This window comes from Polypterus senegalus, chromosome 10, assembly GCF_016835505.1.
Source record: "Polypterus senegalus isolate Bchr_013 chromosome 10, ASM1683550v1, whole genome shotgun sequence".
In the NCBI taxonomy this organism is placed as follows: domain Eukaryota; kingdom Metazoa; phylum Chordata; class Cladistia; order Polypteriformes; family Polypteridae; genus Polypterus; species Polypterus senegalus.
In genome coordinates this window covers 17,217,209-17,232,093 of record NC_053163.1, presented here as the reverse complement: position 1 = coordinate 17,232,093, position 14,885 = coordinate 17,217,209, and the positions used below count along the sequence as shown (strand labels likewise).

The 14,885-nt window shown below is 38.6% G+C and overlaps 1 protein-coding gene across 1 annotated transcript in view; it reads left to right on the top strand.

The window, feature by feature from the left end:
- Positions 1 to 14,885, top strand: part of ncf4 (neutrophil cytosolic factor 4) — a 118,930-nt gene that overhangs the window by 49,145 nt on the left and 54,900 nt on the right. The window contains exon 7 of the mRNA XM_039765332.1: positions 13,246 to 13,344. Within this exon, the coding sequence (XP_039621266.1) occupies positions 13,246 to 13,344 (99 nt within the window). The remainder of the gene's footprint in view (positions 1 to 13,245; positions 13,345 to 14,885) is intronic.

Here is a 14,885-nt window from a genome sequence, read left to right as displayed (position 1 = left end):
ACTGTTTTAAAATACACGGGCAAATTTATCGGCAAATCTCTCCACTATACGCTAACATTTCTACCTCTCCAGGATATGGACAGTTGTATGTTTTTGACACAGCGCAAGCTACTGAAGTACGCTTACAAAATAAAGCAAACTCTGCATGCAGCGAAAATTTACTTCTCCAGCTAGATTTCATTCTCAGAACCATCAACCCCTTCGCTAAGTCATACAAACACATGTATGAAATCGCTCAGTCCAATCCAACAGCATCTGTACGAATGGTTTTCAAGGAATCCATAAATATAGGATTTATGATGATACAATGCCCCGACATGTCACACCGATGTTGCAGCGATTTTCATTGGAGAAGATGGCGAACCCCCTGTTGAAAGGGATATTTGCATCTATCCCAGAGGCAACTCCTGTAAACTGATTTCCACGCTCAATATAAATTGCGATCCTATCTTTTATCCACTTTTATTCCCTTATGGAGACATTGGCTGGCACAAAGATTTACAACATGTTCCCGATAAAAGAACCGCCAACCGAATCAGGCTTACTCAATGGCAATTTTACGTGTACAGATTATCAATGTGGAATACATTTATTATTCTGCACTCCAGCGGCAAACTATTCCAACAGTACGTCGTAGATGCGTATGTTAAAACAGAGGGCGCTCGTCTCAGCTATCTCAGATTATATCAACAAGATCTGCGCGTGGATCAATACAAAGGGCTATCAGACGCACTGCAAACAAAGGCTGAAAATAAGAACGTACTGTGCGTGTAGGCAAAATGATCACATTACCGTCCACATTTCCAGGAAGTCCAAGATACATGCAACAAAACTATTGTTGTGCGTGGCTTTTTCTACGATTAGATCTTTTGACTCATTATCTGTCGTCTCCAGCAAAACACCTATTCACAACTGCGTCTTTCAAGAAGTATTTCTTTCTTCTTGATTTCTGAATTCCTTTCACACCATTTTCCATTCCTATTCTTACACTGCTGTATGCTACGGCAGGCGTCGGCTAGTGTGAAATAACTGTTCAGCCTTTCTTCTTCTTCTTTGACTCCTACAGTCAAATATGTGTGCTCTACCTTAAAGGCACAATCACCAAAAAATGAACCCCAACTTGGAGTTTTGCAGTATCTTAGGGGGATAAACCTAGTGAGGTTTCTAAACTCTTTTAGGAAACCCCCTGATAGGACAATATGCCGAAGTGCGACTACTACATCTGAGGAGAACTGCTTGTTGATTGCAGAGGCAACCACGCTGCAGAAACAACTATGAGCAGATCGAGATTGTGCTATACACTACTGATGCAAGGGATATTATAAATGCAGGGAATGATATACTGTAACTTGGCCACTGACCCGGCCCCAACTCTGCCCGTTTGCTGTGTCTGTGCATAGGAGAGTAGTAGCTCCCGTTGCAATAAATAACCGTACTGTTCTTGGTTTAAGTTGAATAAAGATGATTTTGCTAAAGTATTGAGACTGAGCCTTGTGTTTTGGGGTACAAGACAGGGACTCACGTTTCACAGCACAATCCCCAAAAACTGAACCCCAACTTGGGATTTTGCAGTATCTTAGGGAGAAACCTATCAATGAATTGAACTCTAGCAGTTGGTCATTAAGTTATCTGAGAGGCAGACTGAGCAGTCTCCCGGGTGCCAATCACGTTCAACCTCCGTGCATTTTCTGTCCACCCTGGCCATCGGACCTTACTTATTCTATGTTAATTAATGTTGACTTATGTTTATTTTTTATTGTGTCTTCTATTTTTCTATTCATTTTGTAAAGCACTTTGAGCAACATTTTTTTGTATGAATATGTGCTATATAAATAAATGTTGATTGATTGATTGATAAGAATGTCATCAACAAATTCTTCAATATTCCCCCCACTTTCAAACATGAAGAAAGTGTAGTGGCCAGGCCACCGTTAACACAACATTCTGGAACTCAGGAAAAAAATAATGTGCTGGTGTAGAAAGTGTGAGGACTGCCATAAAGAGCAACCAAAGGTGATTTGAAGCTATAGGCCTGCACTGCAGTGCGAAAATTGGCAACTTGTTTGAATATTTAATTTGACAAGTATCCTGGTGTATAATTTGACACTACCTCAAAATACATAAAGAAATGTGTCTTTTGAATTTATAATTTATAGAGAATGTGACTTTTTTTATGAGGGACATTGAAAAAGTTTCCACACTTTATTTTAACTCTATTTATTAAGAATTTCAAAAACAAATGACATCACTTTTCTACATAACGTGTTTCCCCGAAAATAAGACCTACTCCGAAAATAAGCCCTAGCATGATTTTCAGGGGGCGGCACGGTGGCACAGTGGGTCTCCATGAGTGGGCCCTACCTGGGCCCAAAACTGTTGGGACACACTCAGACCTCCAATGATTTTGAATTAGGAATAAGAATAGTATGTTATTTTATTACCTCGCAGTTAGGAGACCCAGGTTCCCTTCACGGGTCCTCCCTGTGTGGAGTTTGCATGTTCTCCCCGTGTCTGCATGGGTTTCCTCCCACAGTCCAAAGACATGCAGGTTAGGTGCATTGGCGATCCTAAACTGTCCCCAGTGTGTGTGTGTGTGTGCATACCCTGCGGTGGGCTGGCGCCCTGCCCGGAGTTTGTTTCCTGCCTTGCGCCCTGTGTTTGCTGGGATTGACTCCAGCAGACCCCCGTGACCCTGTGGTTTGGATATATTGGGTTGGATAATGGATGGATAGATGGATGATTTTCGGGCTGCTCTGTAAGCCCTAGTCAAGATTGTCAGCTGAAAAGTAAGGCGCCTAAGGCCAGGTTTATACTTCACGCAATGTGGCGCATGTGCCCGAAACATCCATTAAACTCTGAGGACACCTTGCCACAATATCTCTGAACAGGATGTTTAATGATTACATCCATCAGTCCAGGGATGCGCCCATTTCTGCAGCACTGGCACAAAACAGAAACAAAATCCCTGGACAAGGCATCAGCTCATCGCAAGATGAACACAAGCACACACACACACATACACTGGCGTCATTGTAGCTCCACCAAATCCCCAGACTTTCATGTCTTTGGATGGAAAACTGAGCACACTGTGGAAACCCTAAAGGAAAACACGCAAACTCCAGGCAGGGAACACCAGCGACATGACTCCCTACTGTGAGACAACAGCGCTACCTCTCTGCCACCGTGCCACCCCATATGTGTAACTGTTAACGGTATTCATTATTTAAACAAAGTTAACGATTTATCTGTAACTGTAACATATATACTTTAATGCATATGATATCAAGTATAAATCTAAGAATTCTAAATGTGCAGAGAGCTGGAATATCATAAATTTAATGTGTTCTGTGTGGCGATCTATTGCTGCTTGCTGCTGCTGTCAAGTCAGGAGGAAACCTCAGAAGCGCATTGCGATTAACAACTGGGATGACGTTTTCGACAGTCCAGTTTAATGACAAAGTAAGCTACGGGATTAAAGAGGACGTTTCGAGTTTAAAGCCAAAATTTCCACTTTAATCTCAAAAAAGACATTTTCATCATATCCTTAATTTTTTTATCTCTGTGGATCAAATACGCCGCCATACATTCTGATGCTATTGTAAAGGTACAAAAAAAAAAAAGACAGCACAGAAGATGGTATGTGAAACTTTTAAAATGTATCGTGTCATTACTTTGGGGAATATGCAATGCTTGAATATAAAAACAACATGAATACTTTTGTATGTTGGCATTTTGCTTCACCACATCGAACCATTCATCAACCATCGAAGTACGCACATCGATCCTGGAGGATCCTAAAAGCGTCTGGAGTAGCAAGAAATTCAGGCTGGAATTCAGGGTTTGAATGTGGAGAGTTATGGCGATATTCCAGTAGAGGATGACATGACTGTGTTTGGATAAATGTATATTGTTGTACATGAATAAATGCAAGATATCCCCTGAAAATAAGCCCTAGTGCATCTTTTGGAGCAAAAATGAATACAAGACCCGGTCTTATTTTAGGGAAACCTTCATTTGCGATGCAATTTTCCCAGCATCTTACCAACTTATTAATGCCCAATTTCTATTCCTCCCACCTTCACCGTTTCCAACGAAAATATAAAGTGCGGAAACTATTTGAATGTCCCTCGTATCTGAATAATTTACCTCTGGAGGATATGATGTAACCTCTTCCATTTTCCTGCCTGACCATAAATGAACAAATTCTTCATATATGGATACATATTATGAGATATATAAATATAATTACGTTTGTAGTATACTGCAAGTGTATGTAACTATTTAAATCTGTGGTTATTTATTAAGAAAACAGTCCAATATGTCTAGTTGCCAATTTCTCTATCCTCTATTAACACGCACATGTGATTATTTTTATTTAATCACAAAATAATATAGTAAATAACAAAGACAAAGAAAAGCTTTATTTTGTTTATGAATGGAAAACAATGGCGCACTGTTCGAAAATTAAAACGCTTGCTCCTTGCAGTCCATTTTCCCCTCGTTTTCACTGAGGGATTATCTCGGAAAAGCAGTTTCCAAATCCACTGCCTCTGCGGACTCCCAGATTTCCTGGGGAGAACTCGGTATGGACTGAATGCGTGAGACAAAGCCTGCTAGTTTTTATATTGGGATTATTTCCATAAATGTGTTGAAGCATGCAAGGGGTCAAAAGCACCACCCTCTATATTTGAGAAATGATGTGATAAGCTAAAAAAATGTATATTCTATTATTTTAGAGAAAAAAGTTTTTATATGGCTGACTTAACTATACATTCGAATAGAGCCTTGTGATGGAATGGGGCTTCCTAACTTGCACACAGTGTTCCCGTCACCCTGAATTGGAATGAATGTTTTCTAACTAAGACTGAGTGCATCCATCCGTCCTCCCATTTTCTATATAGACAATGTAAGTTTGGGGTCAAAGGGAGCCGGCTCATTGGATTCAAGGAGGGAACCAAGCCTCTTCCATAGCAACTTTTTCCCATGTGAGTGTTTTTATGTCTTACTGGGGAGCAGAGGTGAATTGGTCAATTGGTGAATTGAGAATGAATTACGGTGGTGGAAACATCATTCAGCTTCAACTGAGGGGTGCTTCTCAGTGGTAGGGACAGGGAGACTGGTTAAGAATGAGGGAAGAATAAATGCCACCAAATACAGAAAGGTCCTTATTAATAAAAACTGCTTAGCAGTGTACACAACCTCAGATCTGGGTGACAGTTCACCTTTCAGCATGACAATGACCCAAAGCATACAGCAAAGACAATGCTGTGGTGGCTTCATGACATGTTTCTGAGTGTCCTCGAGTGGCCCGGTCATTTTCCAAACTTAAACCTCATGGAACACCTGTGGTGAGACCTGAAGATGGCAGTTAACAGAAGCTTCCCATTCAATTTAATGGAGCTTAAGAGGATATACCAGGAATATTGGGATAAACTGCTCAAATCCAGGTGTACACAGGTTGTAGAGACTTACACAAGAAGACTCAAAGCTATAATTGCTACCAAAGGGGATTCTACAAAGTATTGAATTAAGGGTCTGAATAATTAGACGAATGAGAGATTTCAGTTTTTGATTTTTTTGCCAATTTGAAAACCTTTCTGAAAACATGCGGCCACTTTGTCATTATGGGTTACTGAGTGTGAATTGATGGGCAGAAATGGCAAATGTATCCATTTTAAATTAAATCTACAACACAATAACATGCAGAAAAGGAAGGAGTTTGAAAGCTTTTAGAAAACCAAAAACTTTTTGAACCCACTGTACATGAGCAATTTGGCCTGCTGATTATTGCTCATGGGTATGTCAGTTCTTCTGTCTAATGACCATTACTATGTCAGTCTTTTAAAACAGAATATGAATGGCAATACAGGGGGCAAACAGCAGGAGCACAGAGTTTACAGGTAACTGAGACCAGAAAATCTAGGGTTTAAGATCTAGAGCCCCAGTTACTGCACAATGCTGCTTGGATGCCGGTGGAATACAAGATGGCGGAAGGTCTTACCTGCTGTAGTGACCACTCAGCTGCATTGCAAGTTAAATGATGGAGTCCACTGACTCAGGGAGACCAGCAAAACTTAATGATTAGCAGACAGCACCCATAAACTAGGAACACAGAGGATCTGAGACTCTCATGGCATATGCTGGTCTGCTCTGTTAAATATGATGTTTCACTAAGGCCGCCAATAAGACTGGGGCACCCAGGAGGCAAAACTGCAAGGTGATTTTAGGACTTTTATACACAATGACGCTAACATCAGTATAAAAGGTTACCATTATCTCTGGCAATTACTTTGAAATAGCAACAACAACAACAACAAAAGTATAGAGTTCTGAAAATTGTAAAGACAATCACCCAGATAACTTATTTCTTAAAATAAGAAATTTAGGATATAAATGAAGAGACAAAATAAATAAGTGTTCATTTCATAAACGTAAGTGACAGGCTATAAAAGTAAGAGAATATGTAATTAGAAAGTAAGGGGCATTTTGTATATTTAATTTATTTTATTTTATGTACTCCTTCTTTATAGTTTTAGATAAACAGATATTAGTTTAGTATACAGGATATATATATATATATATATATATATATATATATATATATATATATATATATATATATATATATATATATATATATAAAATTTAGCATAGTAGGCAGGGATAGATAGATAGATAGATAGATAGATAGATAGATAGATAGATAGATAGATAGATAGATAGATAGATAGATAGATAGATAGATAGAAATTTTGGTATAGTCAACAGGATAGTATTATCTCATAGACAGACAGATAGATAAAAAATTTGGTATAGTCGGCAGGATGGTATTATCTCATAGATAGATTTTACACATTTTCCCGACACCTTTGTGAGTTTTTCTCCATGCACTTCTGTTTTTTCCCACATCAACAAAAGGGTGTGTGCCAGCTTGAGTGAAGATTCTAAACTGGCCCTGTGATGGACCAGGCTGCTTCCTCCCCATATCCTCAATTGGATTAAGCAGTGCAGGGTAAATGATTTGAGGGATGTTAGAAATTTTAGTATAGTAGGCAGGATAGAAATGCATCTAGACAGAATTGTTAGATAGATAGATAGATAGATAGATAGATAGATAGATAGATAGATAGATAGATAGATAGATAGATAGATAGATAGATAGTATTTTATTTGTCCCAGTAGTTAAATGGAATTTTAAGTGTTTGTGTAATATTTTCTCCTTCTGTTCAATTTCAGTTTCTTTTTCTGAATGGTTTGGTTCCTCGTTTCCAAGTTAATTGATTTAATTTAATGGATGTTAATGAGTGTAGCTTCATGGTGAGTGTGCTCTGTGATGGACTGGCATTTGTAGTGGGCTTCAATACTTCTATAATAAGTTCTAGACTTCATTTACCCTGTAATGCAAAGAAAATGTTTTAATGAGAAGATGAATGAAGGTTACTTAAGGATCATAAATAAAATAACATCCATCCAACCATCCATCCATCAATCCATTATCCAAACCGCTATATCCTAACTACAGGGTCACAGGGGTCTGCTGGAGCCAATCCCAGCATACACAGGGTGCAAGGCAGGAAACAAACCCGGGCAGGGCGCCAGTCCACCGCAGGGTGCAACACACACACACACACACACCAAGAACACACTATGGACAATTTAGAATCGCCAGTGCACCTAACCTGCATGTCTTTGGACTATGGGAAGAAACCCAGGAGACACGGGGAGAACATGCAAACTCCATGCATTGAGGACCTGGAAAACGAACCTGGGTCTCCTAATTGCAAGGCAATAACATAACATAATATACTTATTCCTAATTCAAATTCATTGGAGGTCTGAGTGTGTCCCAACAGTTTTGGGCCCAGGTAAGTCCACTGCAGGGCCCACTCATGAAGACATGCCCACACACACTGACACAAATTTCTGAACACTAACTAAACTCATAAGTATTTTGTTGGGGAGGTGGGAGGAAACCAGAGTGCCACAAGGAAATCCCATGTAGGCACAGGCTGAACATACAAATTTAATGTGATTATGTAAAATCAAAATTCAGAAAACTCAAAGGACATTTTAAGCCATTCTGTTGCACATTATTCTGACAGTACAACATTGTCCCATGTGCTTGATCCAATTTAAGTTTGTGGAAGGCCAAAGGTTATCCTGGTTGCACTTACTGATCGGGTGGTAACAGGGCGCCAAGCCATGGTAGTGCCCACTCACACACACACCCACGCTCACACAGGTGCCAATCTGATATTGCTAGTTCTCTAGACTTGCAAGTCTTGGTAGACTTGGGGTCAAAACTGGAATGTCCAGCAGACAGGAGAAGGACACACAAAGTCCACACAGACAATGACTGGGCTCACAAAACACAAAATACTACAAAGAACATTTTAAACATTTATTTTCTGATAATTCGGTTTAAAATATTTAAGATTTAAAGCACAATCCATTGTACTATTTCTCTGCTAATTCTTCTCACATGTTTAGCAGCACGGTTGTTCCAATGAAAGATTAGAGCTTTAAATGTATTAATACACGTCCACTTCTCCTATTTTTAGACCTTCATTTTCTTCTCACAGTCTTATTAATTTAATTAAAGATTTAACCATAGCTTTGAATCTATTAGGGAAAAAAATACGTCTGCTCTTTCTAAGCCTTCCGTAATGTCTCAAGGCCTTATTAATTAGATTAAATATTAAGCTGTAATTTTAAAACTATTAAAAAAAGACTACCGCTGGTTCCTCTAGGCTGCCACACATATCTTATAGGCTTATTAATTAACCTGTTCAGCTCTAGAGACATAAACTGAGAGTTTGGCATTTCACGGCTATACAGTAGTTAGTGCAGAACTGGAAAGTATGTAAAATTAGTCAGCATGATATGTAACCTTAGGGAAAAAGGAAACTCATACAACTGTGGATGCTTTTCTGTGAAATTGAATAGAATGTAAAAAATCAGCATTGATAAAACTTTCAAAAGCTTATTAATTTTATAGGCGGTGGTTAGCATTGTTGCTTGGTGGTTTCAGCAATCATATCTTTGCATCAAACGCCCAGCCATTGTCAAGGCTGATGTTACACATTCTCCCGGCATCTTTGTGAGTTTTTCTCCATGTACTTGTCTTTTATCCCACGTCAACAAAAGGGTGTGTGCCAGCTTGAGTGGCCTTGCAATGGACCGGGTTGCTTCCTCCCCAGATCATCAATTGGATTAAGTAGTGCAGGGAAAATTATTTGAGGGATGTTAGAAATTTTAGTATAGTAGGCAGGATAGAAATGCAGCTACACAGAAATTTATAGATATATGGAAATTTTAGGATAGATAGATAGATAGATAGATAGATAGATAGATAGATAGATAGATAGATAGATAGATAGATAGATAGATAGATAGATAGATAGATAGATAGATAGATAGATAGATAGATAGATAGAAATTTTAGTAACAATTCCCCTCAAATGCACATGAGAGTTACAAAAACAAAGAAACCTTCTTGCTAAAGGCGAAAGAGCAGCCACAGTGAGGCAATGTAAAGGTAGATTGCAGTAGTCATGAAGGAGTCCCACTGTTGGTCAACAAGTGACATAATATCGAAGAAGAAGGAAAATAATAATAAGAATTAGAAGAAACATGTTTCTTAATAGTAACTTTATTTTCAGTTTTCTAATTCTAAATTAACATGTTAACTTTAAAGTAATGTAGCTGATCATATCAGGTTGTATGAATATGGAAATCACTTGTTTTAGTTTTTCGCTCCTTTAAGGCATAATCATCATTTAAGACACACACAATTACAATGAAAAATTGATTGTAAACTCTAGCTCCCCTCTTGCCTACTGCAGACAAATTAGTTTCGTACTGGTGGCTATTGCTTGAAATGAAGAGTCCAGAATGAACAATACTTTGTGTCTTATTCCAGTTTCAAAACACTGTGAGATCTCATAACAACAACTACAAAAATAACAATATCCATACATCTGTGCCTATTCAGACTCACATATCAGGGTCAGGGTTAAGTTGAAGCTTCTGTAAAATGTCAAATTTACCTCTGGGGACACATAAAAATCTATCTATCTATCTATCTATCTATCTATCTATCTATCTATCTATCTATCTATCTATCTATCTATCTATCTATCCAGCCTAATATACCTAATTTAATAGCTATATATCTATCTATCTATCTATCTATCTATCTATCTATCTATGATCATAGAGTATAATAATAATAATAATAATAATAATAATAATAATAATAATAATAATAATAATAATAATAATAATAATAATAATAATTGGAGGATGGCCTATCCTAGCAGCATCACTTGAAAGGCAGGAGAATACCCTAGAAAGGGTGCCAGTCCTATGCATGGCCAATTCACAAGAGCCTAATTTTTAGAATCACCTATTACACTCATAAAGTAGTCCTAAATGCCTCGGTGTCAGCACCATGGGGCCCACAGTGTTACATGATTTTGTCCCAACCAACTTCTGCTTCTAAATGGACTTTCATCCTATAAAATGCAATGTATTCTGTTAGTTGCTATTTATTGGTGTCAATGTAGAAATGGGAAAATGAGTTTGCTAATCACATTAATTACAAGGGAATACATTTTTTTGTCTTAAATATTTTCATCATCATGAGTTTCCTTGCACTTTTCCTGGTGATAATTTATATCACCGCATGTTAGTGGGTCGGACACTGCAGCCTTTCCACATGCAGTGTCACTTGACCCCTTGTGTCTTCCTCTAATTGTTAATACCCATGATTAGGATGCAATTAAGGAGCAAACTCATCAGAAAAAAGTGCATTTATAGGAATATTATAATAAAGAGCCAAGCTTTAATTATGTCTACATTTCTTAAAAATGTAAATCTCACTTCTACCCTTTTCTAAATACAAAATAACAGACTGAAAAGTAAAACAGTGGATTATACAATGAGATCAATTAGAGGCAAACAGACTGACTGACTGTGAAACTGGCAGAAAAAAATTGATCCCCTTGTATTTTTTATAAACGTCTGCTAAATTCCAAAAAAAGCAATCTTGTCTTGTCATTGGGACAGCAGAACCAAATTTGAAAACCACCTTTGTAAGTCAGGAAATAAAACTAAAACCAGACTCCTTACAGACAGTCACCAACCATTACAAGTGAGTACGGGATCCATGACTACTGCAGTGCTTGATTGTTGCTGATCATTACTTATTATTTGACCTGCATCTTCATCCAAGGTGACTTACAGCATCTGAGATACAGTTGGTTCCATTTCTTTTGAAGTGACTTATTCAGGGTCACACAGTGTCAGTAAGCAGGATTTGAACCCACAACCTCAGGGTTTGAAGTCCAAAACCTTAATCACTACATCACACTGCCAATTAGAGTCAATGTCAAACATTTTGAAAGGTTATGTGAAAGCTGCCTAAAGAACTATTTGAACAGCAAGTGAATAGTGCATTGCAGTACTCAATCCTATAAGAAATAACTAAATAATAATAATAAAAAAAAAACATTATGGGGGCAGTACTGTTTGAAGGAACACAATTGATTGATTAACTCTAAAAAAATAAGCTATTTAATTTGTAATATCAAAGAATCTGAATCATGGCAATGATAATGATAATCTTTAGCTACTTGCTGGGGTGTGTTCTGTGTGTAGCCTACATACACCCCTTGTGTGGTGTGGTGTGGATTTCTTCAAATACGTGATGTGTAGATGATTAATAAAGTTTCTGCCTATCTATCTGTCTATCGAATCCTGCCTAGTATGCCAAAATTTACATCTATCTATCTATCTATCTATCTATCTATCTATCTATCTATCTATCTATCTATCTATCTGGTCAATTTGGGTGCCTGCCCCTTACTGCAGGGATAAGCATCCACAACTATGTATTGAACAGAGCATATTGAGAGAAACTTTAATAGTAATATTAATCCTCTTCATCATCATTACTTTCTTCTTCTTCACCTCATCATCATCACTTTAATCCTATCATTACTGTGGAGCAGTAGTTACACACTGTCCTTGTGTACAAGTAGCTGCACACTCTGATTTCTCCCCACCTTCCACAGCCATGCAGGTTACTTTGAGTGCCTAATCTAAATCGGCTCAGGGTTAATGCATATGACTGTGTGTGTGGCAGTGCCCTGTAATGGACTGGCACTTCATCAAATGTTAGTTCCAAATCCTTGGTGGCACCTGAATTGGTATAAATTGAACTCCATGGATTAATAAAAATTAGTAAGTTACATAATCACCATCATCATCATCAAAGTGTCATAAAACAGTCTTCCTGTATATGACAAGAAACATTAATGTACATGTGGATGAAGTCTCCTCCTGCCACTTACTGACTTGGCGCTGTTTTCAGCGAGCTAATTTGTTCTGTGAAAGTCTCGGTAATAACTTTAAATCTTTTATAAAATCTTTCGTAATAGAAATCCATTGTGCCTGTCATCCAGAGCCAGAGATGTAATTAAAGTGCAAACTCCATCCATCCTTGTCTTGAAAACCCCGGTCTTCCATTCAACACTCACTACTGGTCCTCTTATTGTTTAAATAAAAAGCGATTTCTTTTTTCTTTTCTTTTCTTATTAAGACTTCACTATACTGTCTTGAAATGTTGTTTGAATATTGCAGTACTATCCATCAGTCTTTTTACATTTCTGCTGATCGACAGTTCATTTGCCCTTACCAGTAGCTTTGTGTGTATCAAAATTGCCTGAGCCATTTCTAATGCTCCTCTTAATTTTATTGATTACATTAAAGATGAAACTACAGCTTTGCGGCTATTTAAAGAAATCCCGCTACTGCGGTATGAAAGCCTCGATCCGGTTTTTTTTTTTTGGTCCCCCATGCTGCAAGCAGCAGTTCATCAGTAAAAGATAACTAAAGCAAACTTTAGGTAATTCCACTAACACAAAAGACTCGGTGTGTGATCATTTATTGCACCCAAAGCACGCAACAATAGTCATAAGATTTAGGAAAATAATCACAGAGATGAATATGACTAGAGCTAAAAAAAAAAAAGAAAAACAGGTTGTTTTCCTGCTTGTCCAAAATTATTATTATTAGTATTGTTTATTTTTTTATTTTTATTTTTTTGCGTGATCAGTTGGCATTTTCTAAAGACGCTTTACAGAAAAAGCAGTGGAAGCAGCAGCAGCGGCGTCTGCGGCGCTGAAAGTTCCTCGCAGCGCTCCGTTGCACCCCTCGCTCATTCGCTTTCTTACCTTGCAGGCTCTCTTCGATTTCAGCGGAGATGGAAAGCTGGAGCTGAGTTTTCGGGCTGGAGACGTGATCTTCCTACTGCGGAGAGTGAACAGTGACTGGCTAGAGGTGAGTTGAAGGGGATAGCGAGAGTGGGAGAGAACTAGCGAGAGAGAGGGAGTGAGAGAGAGAGAGAGAGAAGGTGGGTGGAACAGAGGGATGACGGCTAAGGTAAAAAGAGAGGGACTCAGCGCAGAGAACTGCAGGACGGAATGAAAAACCACATGGTGTGAAAGACAGGGTGCAAGCAAGCGTGTGAGTAGGAGAAAGACAAAAGGACGGGGGAGCGGTGGCAGAATGTGTGTGAGTGGTGTAGGGATGGAAATGAAATAAATAAAAAAAAGGCGCATATGTCTGCAGAAATCCTAAAAACGGACAGCTTCATTCTGATTAAAGCTGCAAGTGAAGACAATTCCACTTTTCACTTTACAAAATGGAATGCCTAGAAAAAGAAAAAAAAATGTGTAAACTTTATTTTCTAACAGTTCCAACTGCAGCAAGGAATACATCCGTCCAGACATTTCTCCACTTGCTCGTTCCATTAAGCTGGAGTATCGCTTGTGTCCCCGAGCCTATTTTTGTGCAACAGATAGAGACCACGCCTTAAAAATAACGGTTCTGTAATGGCATTTTATTAAGTCGTGTGCTTGACAAAGAGCCATTACGTTCTTAAAAAGATTCTAAAATGGTTCATTGGGCTTGAAAAATGCTCTTAATACGTGGAGAAAAGAGAAATCTTGACAGCGTAGTAGGCAGGATCCTAACAGAACAAGAAAACCCGAGCCATGCCTGTGTTCTTGTACATTTTTAAAATCAGGAATCCAGGCATTTAACAAATCTGTTGTCATCAATCCATGCATATGTATGGAGCCTGTTACGGATCTAAATCAATAAAGAATCTTAATGTGGAACCTTAACCTGGACGGTTCTTTTGGTGATCACTTTGAAGAACCATTTTGACACTTGGGCGGCATGGTGGCTCAGTGGGTAGCACTGCTGCCTCGCAGTTAGTAGACCCAGGTTTGCTTCCCGGGTCCTCCCTGTGTGGAGTTTGCATGTTCTCCCCGTGTGTGCGTGGATTTCCTCCCAAAGACATGCAGGTTAGGTGCATTGGCTATTTGAAATTGTCTCTGGTGTGTGTGTGGGCATGGGGCCGTGCCCAGGGTTTGTTTTCTGCCTTGCGGCCTGGGATTGGCTCCAGCAGACCCCCGTGTCCCTGTAGTTAGGATATAGCGGGTTGGATAATGGATGAATTTTGACACTTTTAATTTTAAATATGAATAATGGGAGCTGCACGGCCATGCAGAGCCCACTCGCTCCTACAGGTTTGATTCAGTTACTATTCATTATAACCTTCAGGTCTTTAGAATGTGGGAGAAACTGGAGAACACTTTTTACTTTTCTAATGTTCCAGCACATTTTAAAAAACTTGAAGTGTTTATTTCTTAAAAGTACCTCCTGCTCTGGGTCTGTCACCATCAGAGGTTTAGAACATTTAGAAGATTCAATTAACTAAATTCCCAAATCTTTGTCCTTTTAATGTCTCAGGAATAACTGCAACAGAGTGAGTGAGTGAGCTTCACTATTACCCAATTTGTCTCAGAATGTTA